Consider the following 14,232-nt stretch of genomic DNA (forward strand, 5'->3'; position numbering starts at 1 on the left):
GATTTTTACATCGGTAGATCTATCAATAATTTTTTTTCGTACTGACAGAATTTACGTGTTTATACCGACATGGTAATATTTCATAGGTGTTTTGAATGTTTCGGTTGTGGCTCAAAATTCATTGGAGAAATTGGATGTGACCCTCGACAAGATATCACAACTTGGTGCAAATTCAAACAGCCGTCTATGGAGCATGCATAATTTTTCTTACTTCCAATTTATGATTTTATCTCATGTAAAAAGTTGGCCAATTATTTGACCAAAATGATTAGATTCCTACAGAAAAAGAAAGGGACTTGAAAACTATTTAGAAACTTAACATTTTTTGAGTGGAAATGAAATCGTTTCAACATTATTTATTTAATTTTAATAATTGAAAAGCTTTGAACAATATAAATGAATTCTACCATTAATTAAATTTTTATAGATATGCAAGTAATACTAAAGAGTATATGATTTGTTTCAGAATTGAAAATATTAAAAATTAAGTAACCTCCCTCTATCTCACACATATGCTTGGAATAAATCTTTCAGCATGACGACAAGTTGGATAAATGATATATTTCCACAAATTCAAGTTAAATTAATTCTAACATTTTAAAACTTATTTTACAAAAAAAAAAATCAATTATCAAATCAATTCAATCTACTTTCTAACATATCATTGGTTCCAAAAAGTTGTCCGGTTTAAATTGCTCAAGGGTTCTCAACATATTAATTCCCAATGTAGCTTGGCTTTCAAACATCCTTTCTACAATGTTGTTATGTTATGTAATAATGCCATGAAAGATCGTGATCACACAGACAGACCAACATAAAAGTTGTTTGTTTGTGCTTTTTCTGCAAAATATTTGGCAGAACTTGTAGAACTATGCAATATCATCAATTTCTGTTACCCAGCTAGCTGGGAGTTTTGATTGGCATGCCTGTAGCGCTTTCTGGGAAAAAAGTGGTTTCTTTGGATTTTCATCCGATGAGGAGTTTATAGGAATAATAGAGTTCATAACAACAGCAAAGCCTCCATCATTGATACAGTTCGTGAGCTCAAGTTTCATAAGAAGATCACTTCTTGATGATGTTATTCAGGATTCTAAGTATTTAATTTTGATGCATGTCAAATGTGGCACTCTGTTAGCAATTTCTCGTGAAAAAAAATAAATAAAAATCCCCAAAGGGCAACATTGAAGCCCAAAACCTAGGTCCTAATTAGGTTACATAAACAAGAAGGGAGAGGAAGGATTGAGAGAGAGATCAAAGACAGAGAAAGCCAGGTATTGAGCGATGGTTGGTCTTCTTTTTTTTGTCTGTAATTAACGAACTTTCAATTCCTTGAGCATATCAGCACTGTCAGTTCTTATATTTTGTGCTGACAGTAAACTTAGCCAACCAACTTTCAAGTTTCTAGAACTCTAATGCCCAAATGTTAGTTCCAGAGAAGAAAACAAATAGAAGGGCAGTTGAATTTTTTTAATATTTAGTAATTTTTTTAATATTTAGCTTTTTTTATTGACATTTTATTATACTTTTATATTTTTCTCGTTTTTCTTAATTCAGTGGAATTCATTAATTACACACACAAAGAGCACACGAGTGATTAATTAAGCACTGATCAAGGCTTAAAAAGAAAACAATTCAAATTGGAGAAAATAATTAAATAAATAAGAGCGCATGCAATGTGAAATAAACCCAAATTGACACAGCACAAATAGCCGTCCAAGATCTTACAAAAAAAAAATACTCCGATTTGTTTTCTTTTGCATAAAATTATTATATATTACCAAAGGCTTAAATTTGTTAAATGATCGTGCTCAGGAATAATTTTCTATGAATCATTTTCTTTTTAAAATTTATATTAATTCACACTATAGATATTTTATTATATGAACTCCAATATTACCATATTAAAATTTTGTATTAATTCAAAAGCAAAATTATATAGTTAATGTGATAATTCGAGAATTTTTTTTATATTAACTCGGTATTACAATGATTATAGCAAGAATTATTTATATTTCATTTTTAGCTAGCCTCCTTTTTAATTAGTGTAGTTATAAGTTCTAAAATTACACTAGAAAATAATATAAATTATATTTTGATATCTTATTTAATTTATTAGGTTGAAATAGTTTATTAACATGTAATGTGAGCCTATATAATTTTAAAGTTTTAAAAAAAATTCTTTTAAAAAATATGTTAGAAAATAATATAAATTATACTTAAAAATATCAACTATTATTATTTTAAAATGTTTCTTATGACAAATATAATTTCTCTAATTCTATTGATCTTTCAAAATAAAACTTCTCAGTAATATTGAGGTGGTGAGAACTTGGAAAGACAAAAAAGCGTTAGGAAATCTGAGTGCAACCATTTAATTTTCATAAATGTATGGGGTCCTGTCGGATAGTGATGAATGATGAAGTGGTCCTATTTATAGCTTGCACGTTCAATTCTATCTTCTGTATGTATTATTGGTACAATTCATTACAAATACAGTGATCTCAGACTGTTTGACAACGAATCTATGCATACCATCGATAATAAAAGCCAAGAGAAAGCAGTTCCGCAATCAGAGGACAGAGAGGAGGCAGTGAGAGCAGGAAGCGAGGGAGAAATGGGAAGAAAGCCAGGGTATTCAAAGGATGGTCTCAACAAAGGAGCATGGACACCTCTTGAAGATAAAATGCTTATGGATTATTTAAAGATCCATGGTGAAGGCAAATGGAGCAATATTGTCAGAGAAACAGGTAATTAACAAATGATGCTTACTTACTCTATACATGCTGTGCATGAGTAATAGAATGTTATTAGGATTGAAGAATTGGGCTGTATCTGATGCATGCATTCATTTTGTAGGACTTAAGAGATGTGGAAAGAGCTGCAGGCTTCGTTGGATGAATTATCTGAGACCTAATATAAAGAGAGGCAACTTCTCTGATGATGAAGAAGACCTCATTATCAGGCTGCATAAGCTCTTAGGCAACAGGTGTTGTGTCCATGCATTATTATTTCTTCAAAATGTTTTATTATTTATGGATATGAATGAGTAATACTTGGTGAATTGCTCCCTCTCTTTTTCGCCAGATGGTCTCTGATAGCAGGAAGACTTCCTGGACGAACAGATAATGAGATAAAGAATTATTGGCACACCACTATTGCTAAGAAGGCACAACATAGGCAACTCCTGGGGCAGCCGAAAGTCGATAGGAAACATATAGCATCGGGATCTCAAAAGCGGGCGGCGTCAAATTTAAAGAATCAGAGCACCATTGAATCACAGTGCACCACCGGGATGGTTGCTGCCACCACTACATTACAGGAAAACACAGCTCAAGATCATCAAGATGGTATTGCAATGCCAAAATCCACCAACAGCGACTTGCAACATGATATGCCTAAGACATATGAAAATGAATCATCCAGCAAGGGGTCTCAAAATGGGGCAGCATCAAATTTCAAGAATCAGAGCACCATCGAATCACAGTGCACTATCGGGGTGGTTGCTGCCACCCCTACATTACAAGAAAACACAGCTCAAGATCATCAAGATGGTATTGCAATGGAAAAATCTACCAGCAGCAACCTGCAATATCATATTCCTAAGACAAATGAAAATGAATCATCTAGCAAGGGGTTGGCATCTGGGGAGGATGATAATTCATCCAACATTATGATGGATTACGATTACATGGAGGACTTCAGCAGGATTCTTGATTCAGACTTCACAAGGTTTAGTGACATCCATGATATTATGAGCACTGGCCAGCATTCCAATAACACCATTGAGGTAAACGGCGATCATCATGGTGTCTCTATCAACGGATGCAAATCAAGAGAAACAGCGGATTTTGTCTCTATCAACGGATGCAAATCAAGAGAAACAGCGGAGTTTCCTGGGAAATTATTGGAGTCAGATCATTGGTCTAGCAATAAATGTGTTCAAGCTGACCAAGGTTTTGATTTCATGTCATTGCTTTCATTTCTTGATTCAACCGATGACGAATGGACAGCAGACGCTTTAGGTACTCAAATACTTTAGGTTGTTTTTATATCCTTCTTTTTCAAGAAATCTTGAGTCCGAATCTCAGCCTTGTAACGCAAAGATAAATAAAGCAAAGAAAAGCGTCTTGCACTGTGCATCGATCGATGTGGTACTAGATGCTGTAGCTGCATAAATGATTGAACTCTAGCTAATTCCAGCTTCTATCTAGCTAACACTTATTAATAATAAGTAATTAATACATATATATATATATATGGTTGTTTTATAAAATAATTTTTATATATTATAATAATCTAAAAATGAATTTATTTTATTTTTAAAATTTATTTTTATAAATCTATTGAAATGAATTTATTTTATTTTTAAAATTTATTCTTGAAATTAATATATTATAATAATCTAAAAATATAAAAAATGATTTTAAATAAAAATAATGAATTTTAACAAATTTTCGTATTGGTCGCCTTCCAAAACTGTGCTAGATTTGAAAGGTTACATGTAGCTCCTGTCACACTGTCCTCTCCTTTTTCTTGTTTTGAGCAATAAAAATAAAGTTTGAATCTTCATCGTCTAGCCACCTTGCGTCCTTCAATTTTTCAGAGTAATTCGTTTGAATTCATAATATTTATCCTTATTTATTTTGATTTACGTACGTTTGTCATTTCGGTCATGAGATATCATGTCAGAAGGTGGTCTGTGGAAACGGTAACCACTCGATATCTGTAAATAATTTATTGTTTATTTGGTTCCATTAAAAGGGACGGTCACGTCGCCAAAACTAAGAAAAACGCGAGTAATTAACTAGAGAAAAAGAGAAGAATATTCTTTCACTCATAGAAAAATAAAAAATAATATAAGTGATCCCCGTGAAAGAAAATCGACTTCGAAAGAAGTCAAAAATTTTAAGTTCAGGGTTGTACAGGTTATTTAAAATGATTTAAAAATACTTTTTTGATATTATATGAAAGCCGCGTGATTAAAAGTTGGAATCTATTATTTATTATATTTTTATAATTAAATTAAAAATTAGCACAGAAAATTAATGATTTCATGTAAGTTAAAAATTATCACATTTTTTTATTTTTTTTGTTTAAAAAAACACTATCAATTTACTTGGTTACCACTTAAACCTAAGAATTTTAAACTTGAGTCTAATGGTTTATTCTTTTTTTCAATGTAGTCATTTTATAAATGTGGAATAAATACAAAGGTATTTTTGTATTTTAAAAAAAAATTACTATTTTAAAAATAAATGCATGGTAAATTTACTTGGTTACCTCTAGAATGATAAATTCTTAATTTGATTTTTTTTCCAAAACAATATTATTTTAATTTTTTAATGTAAAAATATTGATTTAATCCATCTAGATTAACCTATTCAACTCATCATTTAGGATATTATAATCAAAATCACAAATTAAATTATAAAATTATAAAATTTTACAAGTTAATAAACATCTAACGTGTAAGTTAGGATTAAAAATTTAAAAATTAATAAAATCTTACTTGATTCATATAGAATCAATTAAAATCATAATTTTTATATAAAGAATAAGTAATTTCAAATTAACTCCCTTTTCTCAATAATTGTAATAATCTATGCCTCCAGTGCAAGACCAACAGCTCCCTTTTCTCCCAGATCTCTTTCTGGTGATGAAGCACGCTTTTGTGCAGATTGCTTTAGAAGTAATATCTATGGGAAGTTCAAGCTTACTGTTACTTCTCATGCCATGATTTCTCCTTCTGATAATGTTCCTGTTGCTTTCTCGGGCGACCCTTCCTCCAGATTTTCCATTTTTTTCTTTTCCCTGTAAATTAAAACATGGTGTGTTTTTTTTTTATTATTATTAAATAGTGCGATCATATTTTTATTGGCTTTTTATGAAGAGATTTTTGTTGGGCTCTCAAATAATTTTAAAGGGTGGGATTTTGGTTTGTTAATATCATTATCGGAATAAACATTAAAATCAAAGACACTACCTTTTCTTGCTTCAGTCAAGAAATTTAAATACCCATGGGATTCCTTTTCACTAGTTGTGTTCGAATTTGTTTTGTAAGCAAGCATATGGTTTAAATCGTTATACTAATAATTCTTTAGATGATACGTAATGATCTTTATAAAAGTCTTGAAAATAATAAGAAAAACAAAGATATGAGCTAATTTTAGTTAATATAATACACCAACAAATTATTTGTTTGTTTTAGAGTTATTAATCTTTAATTAATGAAATTTTATGAGTATTTTCAAATTAATTACTTAAATTATATATGATTTTTTATTTGAATTACTTGGAATTTTGTATTGTTTATTTTATTTTTGTGTTAGCTATATTATACTATTATTTATTAATTGACTAGAATTATTAATATATAATTAATTAAAAATTATTTATAATTTTATAATTTAAATGTATGTTGTAATTTTTGTATGGTGTTAATAAGATATTTTTTTTAGATTAATATAAATATCTGTGCTAACTTGTATATATCACAATTAATCTCATGAATATTAAAATTAATAATTATATAAGTTTTCAGTGAATAATCAAAAATTTAACCATGAAACTATAAAAAAATAAACTCTTTAATTCTAAATTTTTACTAGTGATGGACACCTAAATAATTATTTTAATAAAACATTTTAAGTAACCTTGACGAAGGGCAAGAGCGACTTGGTCATGTGCCAGAAATATTGGTGATTAAGATTAAGAGAAGTGGAATTCGTTCATTTATTTATTATCATTTTGACTAAAGGGAGCACAAAGTCTTGGATTTCAACAAACAAAATCTAGGCGTGGAATTTAATTTTTTTCAATATTACTGAAAGCACTGGACAAAAATACATTGATTACAAAACATCAGATGAAGTGGTGGAGGTCTCAGTTTCCAACCTCTGTCGTGTACAAAAAAAGGTGGTTTGTACTAGGATCTATGTGTCCAAGCTATTGTAGCCTAATAATTACCAGTTTATGGCGGCGTTTCACGTTAAAAAAAACTTCGTTTTTAATGTTTTTTTTTTTTAAGTTTAAACGGTCGTTTTTACCAAGCAGACACGCATGATTAAAGAGGACGTAAGCAAGGGATTTGTTTTATGAAAAGCAATTTTAAAGGAATTATTTTTAAAACATTTTATATTGTTTTTGTTATTAAAAAACTGATCAGTATAAAATATTTCCTGGTTAATAAAAACTGTCAAAAAAAATTTAATTTAATTTTAAAAAATATATTTTTATTATTTTAGATGAAAAATAATTTTTAAAAATTATAAAAAATTTAAAAATATCATATTCTGATTACATCAAACTTTTACTCTTTTTGAATAGTCTTTTTCTAGTTTTTTTTCTTTCCCTGTAAATTAATACATGATATTTTTTTATAATTAAATAGTTTGACCATATTTTTATTGGTTTTTTTTAAGAGATAAATATTAAAATCAAAGACACTACCTTTTCTTGCTTCAGTCAAGAAATTTAAATACCCATGAGATTCCTTTCACTAGTTGTGTTCGAAATTGTTTTGTAAATAACCATATGGTTTGATTCGTTATACTAATAATTCTTTATATGATATGTAATGATCTTTATGAATCTTGAAAATAAAATAAAATAACAAACATATTAGCTAATTTTAGTTAATATAACACACCAACAAATTATTTTTTATTTTAAATTTATTAATTTTTAATTAAGAAAATTTTATGGGTATTTTTAAATTAATTATTTAAACTATATATGATTTTTTATTTGAAGTACATGGAATTTTGTATTGTTTATTTTGCTTTTGTTTTATTTATATTATATTATTATTTTCAATTTGGATGAAATTATTAATATATAATTAATTAAAAAATTATTTATAATTTTATAATTTATATTTATATTATATTTTTTATACCATGTTAAAAAGATATTTTTTGTAACCTTGATGCAGGACTGGTCATGTGTCAGAAATATCTGGTTTAATAACTTTGATTGAGATTAAGTGGAATTCATTCATTCATTTATTTATTTATTTATTATCATTTTGACGAAAGGGAGCACAAAGTCTTGGGTTTCAACAAATAAAATCTAGGCGTGGAATTTAATGTTTTTTTTTTCAATATTACTGAAAGCATTGAGCAAAAATACATTGATTACAAAACATCAAATGAAGTTGTAGAGATCTCAGTTTCAAAACTCTGTCTTGTACCAACAAAAGGTAGTTTGTACTAGTATCTACATGTCCAAGCTATTGTGGCCTAGTATGTACCCGTTTATGACAGATTTTGTTTTTTTATATTTTTTTTATTTAGTTTAAACTATCGTTTTCCTGAATATACGTAGCTGATTAGAATGTACGTTTGTTTGTTAAAAAATAAATTTTTAATAGATTATTTTTTAAATTATTTTATATTTTTTATTATTAAAGAAATTAATTAATAAAAAATATTTTTTAGTTAATAAAAATAATATTTCATTAAAGAATTAATTTGATTTTCAGGAATTTTTTTATTTTGGATGAAAAATACTTTCTAAAAATTATAAAAAATTTAAAAATATTATAATATTTCTGCTGATTATGTGAAATTTGATCCTTAAATTTTTTATTGTTATATATATTTTTTTTTAATTTCATCACTTAAAATTTAATTTAATTGAATTTTTATATTAACTAAAATCTTTATTTTTATGATTGTTATTTATTTTTCTCTTATCATTTTTTTAATTAATTTTTTTTATCTATCAAACTTGATTCTTATTTTTTTGATTGTTACTTATTTTATTTAAAATAATTTATAAAATTATAATTATAATTATTTTAATTTCATCATCTTTCTATTTTTTATCTCTATTATTTTAATTATTATTTATTTTATTTGAGATAATTTATAAAATTAAATTTTTTTCAATTCTATTCTCATTCAACTCTTTAATTCGTACGATTTGTTTCTTATTATTTTAATAAACTTGAAAAAAATAAAATATTAATAAGTTATTTTTCAGTTTATTTTTCATAACACAACCAAATACTAAAAAATATTTTTTAATTTATTTTTTATCACACTACTAAACATTAAAAAAAATTATTTTTAAAAAATTTATTTTTTAAAACAATCACTTTAAAAAAATAATTTTTCTACTAACAAACAGTCATAAATTTTAAATTTTAACTATGTTCCAGCAATATTCTAGCAACTAACTTGTTCGCTGTAAAAATTTGGAAGGTGGTCACATGCTGCAAGTAGTTTCTATCACACTGTCCTTCTTCCTTCTTCCTATTGATTCAGGCAATGAAAATGAAATGGAATCTTAGCCATAATCCCAACTCTGTACCTGTACATTTTGCACTAGTAAGGCTGCCCGGCTGTCTTATCTCTTTTGAAGCATCATTGCGAGAGCTATTATTGCAAGTATAATTTAGCAATGACATTAACTTTTGTTGTTGCTGCATATCATCGTTAATTTGTGATGTTTCTTAATGAACATTTACATATCAGATTCTCGTAAACATATACTATGATTGTCACTCCTGTCGCTGTACATAATCACTCTTATAATTATGAATAATTATATATTGCCTAAACATATAAAAATAAACGGCACTCATAGTATTATCAAAACGAGAGTGTAGTAGGAAAAACATAAAAATAAAAAAATAATAATAATATTTTAATATATTTTCAAGCTAAAACTATTTTAAAAAACAAAATTTATTATTATTATTATTATTATTATTATTATTATATATAAAACAAGAGTAAATGAATGTAATTTAATAAATGGCACACATAAATCAAGAAAGAGTTCGATATTATTAAAATCATTGCATAAATACGATTTATAAATATGTGGTGAAAGGGATGCGTGCTTGATCTGCAAATGACATTGTAAAATGTAAGGACAATGCATCATCGTCCATACAAATTATTTTGTGAAGGAAAATGGGTTGGGATGCCTGCCTTTTTCCTATAGTGTAGATTCTCTTTGTATTTTTTTTTATCATAAGAATCCAAGGTAAATGGATAGTGGAATATTTTTTTTCTTTTGTTTCATTATAAGCTTTTAATACTGAATAATCAGTATTGTTAATTATCATGCGCATGTAAGGAGTTATATTAATTGTTGTATTTTAGAGGTACATCATATTTTTCAAACCAGCTCCACGACACACTAAAACTAATTAAATTTAACTATTTAATTATTTTTTAAAAAAAGGTTTTCTTAATTCTCTGCTGATTCAATAACCAATCCTAGAATTAATATTTTAAAAAATATATATTTTCTTTAATATACTAGATTAGATGTGGGAAGTTTTTCATAAGATAATTTTTTTAAAAAATAATTTCAGTTAACATACAAATTAAATATAAACTTCAAGAAAGCTTGTAGGAGATGAAATTAAATTCTATAAATATACACATCATTGGAAGAAATAATTTTGTTTTTATAAATTTCTTAGCTTCGTTATATTTATGAATGTGATCTCAACTTTCAAGAGATAGCTTTATAATAAAAGTTGCTGGTAAATTAATCACGAAAATATAAAATTGATGGCAATTAATCGTGGAGGAGAGACCATTTGGTTTGACAGTACAGCCTTGGAATGGTTGGAGCTAGCCGTAGGAGTTGGAGGCCGAGAAGCTAACACTTCTGTCATCTATTGGAAAGAGCAAGATAATTCAGGAGACCTCAAAAATTACTTTCACATCATAATTAGGAACAAATTGTAATAAATTAAGCTTAAAATCAATCATAATTAGCAGCAGCATGAGCTGACTGTAACCAAAACAGCTGTCATTAGACTTGCTTTAGAGCCCGCAGCTGTGTTTTATTTAAAACGTACAAAATAAAAAGATATATTATTTATCAGGACCCATAGCTTTTTCGGAAAGGCATTATTTGAAAAACAATAATTTTATATTTTTTTTATTCTTCATGTTAATTGTATTTTTCAGTAAATAATATAATTAACATAAATAGTGTATTTTTTTTTATTTACTTGCACTGCATGGACACTTTTTTTATATTAATTTTTTTAATATTTAAAAAATAACTAGTTTAGAGTGAATTTTATATATAATAATATTTTATCTAATTTTATTACACGCTAAAAAATTATAATTTTTGTCGGATGTATTTCGAACGTAATGGAATTATAGATGATTTCATGAAATAATAAAAAATATTTTATATAAAGTATGATTTATTTCATGATATAATAGCAATAGTTAAATCTATAATATTTAAATTAAAAATTATCAATATTAATATATATTTTTAAATTATTTTATAACCTTAATTTTAAAAGAATTCTTAACCAAATACATTAAACTACTTTTTATTCAACATTAATTTCAACTAAAGTTTTAACCAAACATCTATTTTTTCAAATCAACCTCAACTAAAAATATTTTTTATAAAACAATTATTTTCAAATCATAATCACAACAACTACTACAACACAAAACACACTCTAAACTAGATAAGTTTTTGGGTGAAAGTTAATTCAATAAAATCTAACTTTATTTATTAATAAAATGTTGTTCTAACAATGAAAATATTGTTATATCTTTATAAGAGTGAGAATACAAATTAGATATCTAGAAAACATACTTTTTAGGAGGGATAGTTATAAATCTTAAACGAGACTAGTCTTATTTTTTAAAAGGGTGCGTGAATATTCGGGTAAAAACAAAAAAAAATCAATTTTATTTAAAAAAAATCAAAACATCATTTTATTTTATTTTAATTTATTTGTTTATTTTAAAATGATATTTTTTTTAATTATTAACCAAAATTAATCATTTCAATCCAATATCCAGATCTGCTAGCGAATCACGATAAAGGCTGGATTTAATAAATTTGAGGAAAACTCATCGAAGGTTGGCATTTCCAATGCCAATAAAATTCAAAGATGAGAACTCAAAATCCTCGAGACTCTAAAAAAACTCGAGGCAACACTGGATCGGACAAGGATATGGATTGGGACTAAGCGACAGGATCGAATTTATTTATTTTTTGCCCATGAAATGTAGATCAAAGTTTGGACCTTTAACTGGGTTCTGAGTGTTAATCTGGGCTAGGTTGATTCTACAGTCATACTTTGCATTGTAAGGGACATGAACCCAGTTGGCTAAGCAGTGTCAGCCCATTAGAACTTTACAAGTAATTCATTTGCTGAGTTGAGGACTTTTGTTTAAGATATAGCCACCCTTTCTTCAGCTAGCTAGTTGGTCTACCAAATATTTCACCACAAGCCCAACTCCAGTTGCTCGAGTTAGGGTTCATGGTCATGATATAGACTTGTCTATGTTTATGCAATGAGAAGAAAAGAAAAAACAAAAAAAAAATAGACCAAGGTTTCAGCAAATTAATGTTGGGGTGTTTTCTATAACATGATACATTTTTTCATGTCTAGTTTTCTTTTCTCTTTTCAGTTTTCAATGAGAAATTAGAAAATGTGTTCATTTTTTGAACACAAAAACGAATTTGTTGAACAAATAAAAAAATTAAAACCATTACAATAATCATCTTAATATCTTATGTCTATAATAATTTAATTATTCATTCAAATTAAGATCATCATGAAAAATTTATATTATCAACTTAAAAAAATCTTTATATTTGATTTATAATATAAATAAATAAATTTATGACACTAACCAAATATAAAAATATAAAAAAATGATTTTAAATTTTTTACATTGCCAAAAAGTATTTGTATATAAAATAAAAAAAAAGGTATTATTATTGTCTTTTTTTCATTTAACCAAAAAAGTGAAAAACCTGTTAAATAAAGCTATGAAGAACCTGTAAAATATATTTTTCAAACTCGTACAAACTGAAGAAACTACTTTTTCATTTTTATGAACAGAGAAATATTGTATTTGAACATAAAACTTTAATTTTCCTTTTTATTAACTCAAAATTCTTAAAGTATTATAATATTACTTTGTATCTCGACGGCTTCTACATCAATTTCTCCCTTCAAATTTGAAGATTAAACCTTTTTATAGGTCCATAAACAGCGATCAATATGAGTATTCTCTTCGTAATTAATTACTCTTTCTTTGTGTTTTGGGACTAAGAATTGCTTGAAATAATACCACTAGCCATGAAATTTATGAAAACTTGAGAAATAGAGACAAGGCATGAAATTGATCATATCTTGGTCAATTCTTGCTTTGATTTGTAGACATCAATCTTGGGTGTGAATGGAACTAAGCTATGGCTAGTGTGGTCACAAGGCTAAGAACCCGTTGGTGGGGGGGGGTTTCCTTTCTGAAAAATACATGAAGCTCAACTCTTTTTAGTGATGTGCCACGTGCATAGCCACACTCTTGACCCACATGTGATTTGGACACGTGGCATCAACCCTTTGGTTTGTGATGCACTGTTGGGATCCAGTGCTTCACGTGAAGCCCCATCAGCCTATTCCCACTTCTTTGGGGGTGGCCGGGGGGACCTTCACCTAATTAATTCTTCCTCTTGGCTAATTAAATCATCAAAGCAATAAGATATATAGACCATTAATTGTCTCCATTTCTCTCTCTACACATGATTGATTGCATGATTCATTCTCTTCTCTTTATTTTTAAGAGAAATGATTTCATTCATGTATAGCAACAATGGCGCCATGCACGTTTAAAGGACACATGTTAATTAAGATATATATTAATGTTTTAAAAATGAAAAAAAGGGACTTGATGTGTTCAGATTTTGGAACTTTGTACGTGAGAGGTTTAGGAATGGATGGAACTCGTTAAGAAGAAGGGCCGGGGATGAAACTGAAAATAACCATTGCCTGATAGAGCTGCTTCTTTTTTTCTTATGCAATCCGAATCCAAAACATATCATCTCAAAATTAGCAATGCCTATATTCAATTGAGTTCTTACACCTCAAAATCATCCAAGATGAAAGAGGAATCAACACAAGAGTCTTAATTATTATATTTATTATCTAAACCAAAAACAATTATCACATCAATTTAACATTATATAATTTCCCACTATTAATTAAGACTTAATTGAATCTCTCAAAATATTGGGAAGTCAATATTCTTCTTCTTCTTCTTCTTATTACAAGGCAGATGCTAATTAGAACAGTCACGCGATTAAACATTATGAAGCCCTTCTAGTTCTCTTGTTAAGAATTTAATTTTCTTCTCTTAGTATTTGGTGCATATTTTTGAAAACATGTTCTCTTATCACTTTTTCATTCTTAATTTATTTTTCACTGATTTGCAGGAA

The 14,232-nt window shown here is 27.4% G+C and overlaps 1 protein-coding gene across 3 annotated transcripts; it reads left to right on the forward strand.

Annotated features, from left to right (window-relative positions):
- Positions 1–2,477: 2,477 nt before the first annotated feature.
- On the forward strand, positions 2,478–4,170 carry LOC105140051 (myb-related protein 308-like). Of its 3 annotated transcripts, none has more exons than XM_011046721.1 (4): positions 2,478–2,747; positions 2,857–2,986; positions 3,085–3,815; positions 3,855–4,170. In XM_011046721.1, the coding sequence occupies exons 1-4, from the start codon at positions 2,525–2,527 to the stop codon at positions 4,037–4,039; spliced, it is 1,269 nt and encodes a 422-aa protein (XP_011045023.1). In that variant the 5' UTR covers positions 2,478–2,524; the 3' UTR covers positions 4,040–4,170. The 3 variants fall into 3 exon arrangements, with proteins under 3 accessions (XP_011045023.1, XP_011045024.1, XP_011045022.1); XM_011046722.1 differs by having other exon boundaries at positions 3,085–3,807; positions 3,850–4,170; XM_011046720.1 differs by having other exon boundaries at positions 3,085–4,170.
- The last annotated feature ends 10,062 nt before the right edge of the window (positions 4,171–14,232 follow it).

Source organism: Populus euphratica, unplaced genomic scaffold (genome assembly GCF_000495115.2).
Source record: "Populus euphratica unplaced genomic scaffold, PopEup_1.0 scaffold100.1, whole genome shotgun sequence".
Taxonomy (NCBI): Eukaryota; Viridiplantae; Streptophyta; class Magnoliopsida; order Malpighiales; family Salicaceae; genus Populus; species Populus euphratica.

Excerpts from the sequence above, each read along its gene's own strand:
- LOC105140051 (XM_011046720.1), top strand. The coding sequence starts at position 2,525 with ATGCATACCATCGATAATAAAAGCCAAGAGAAAGCAGTTCCGCAATCA. Across the intron at positions 2,748-2,856 it reads CAATATTGTCAGAGAAACAG|GACTTAAGAGATGTGGAAAG; the intron begins GTAATTAACAAA and ends TTCATTTTGTAG. Across the intron at positions 2,987-3,084 it reads CATAAGCTCTTAGGCAACAG|ATGGTCTCTGATAGCAGGAA; the intron begins GTGTTGTGTCCA and ends CTTTTTCGCCAG.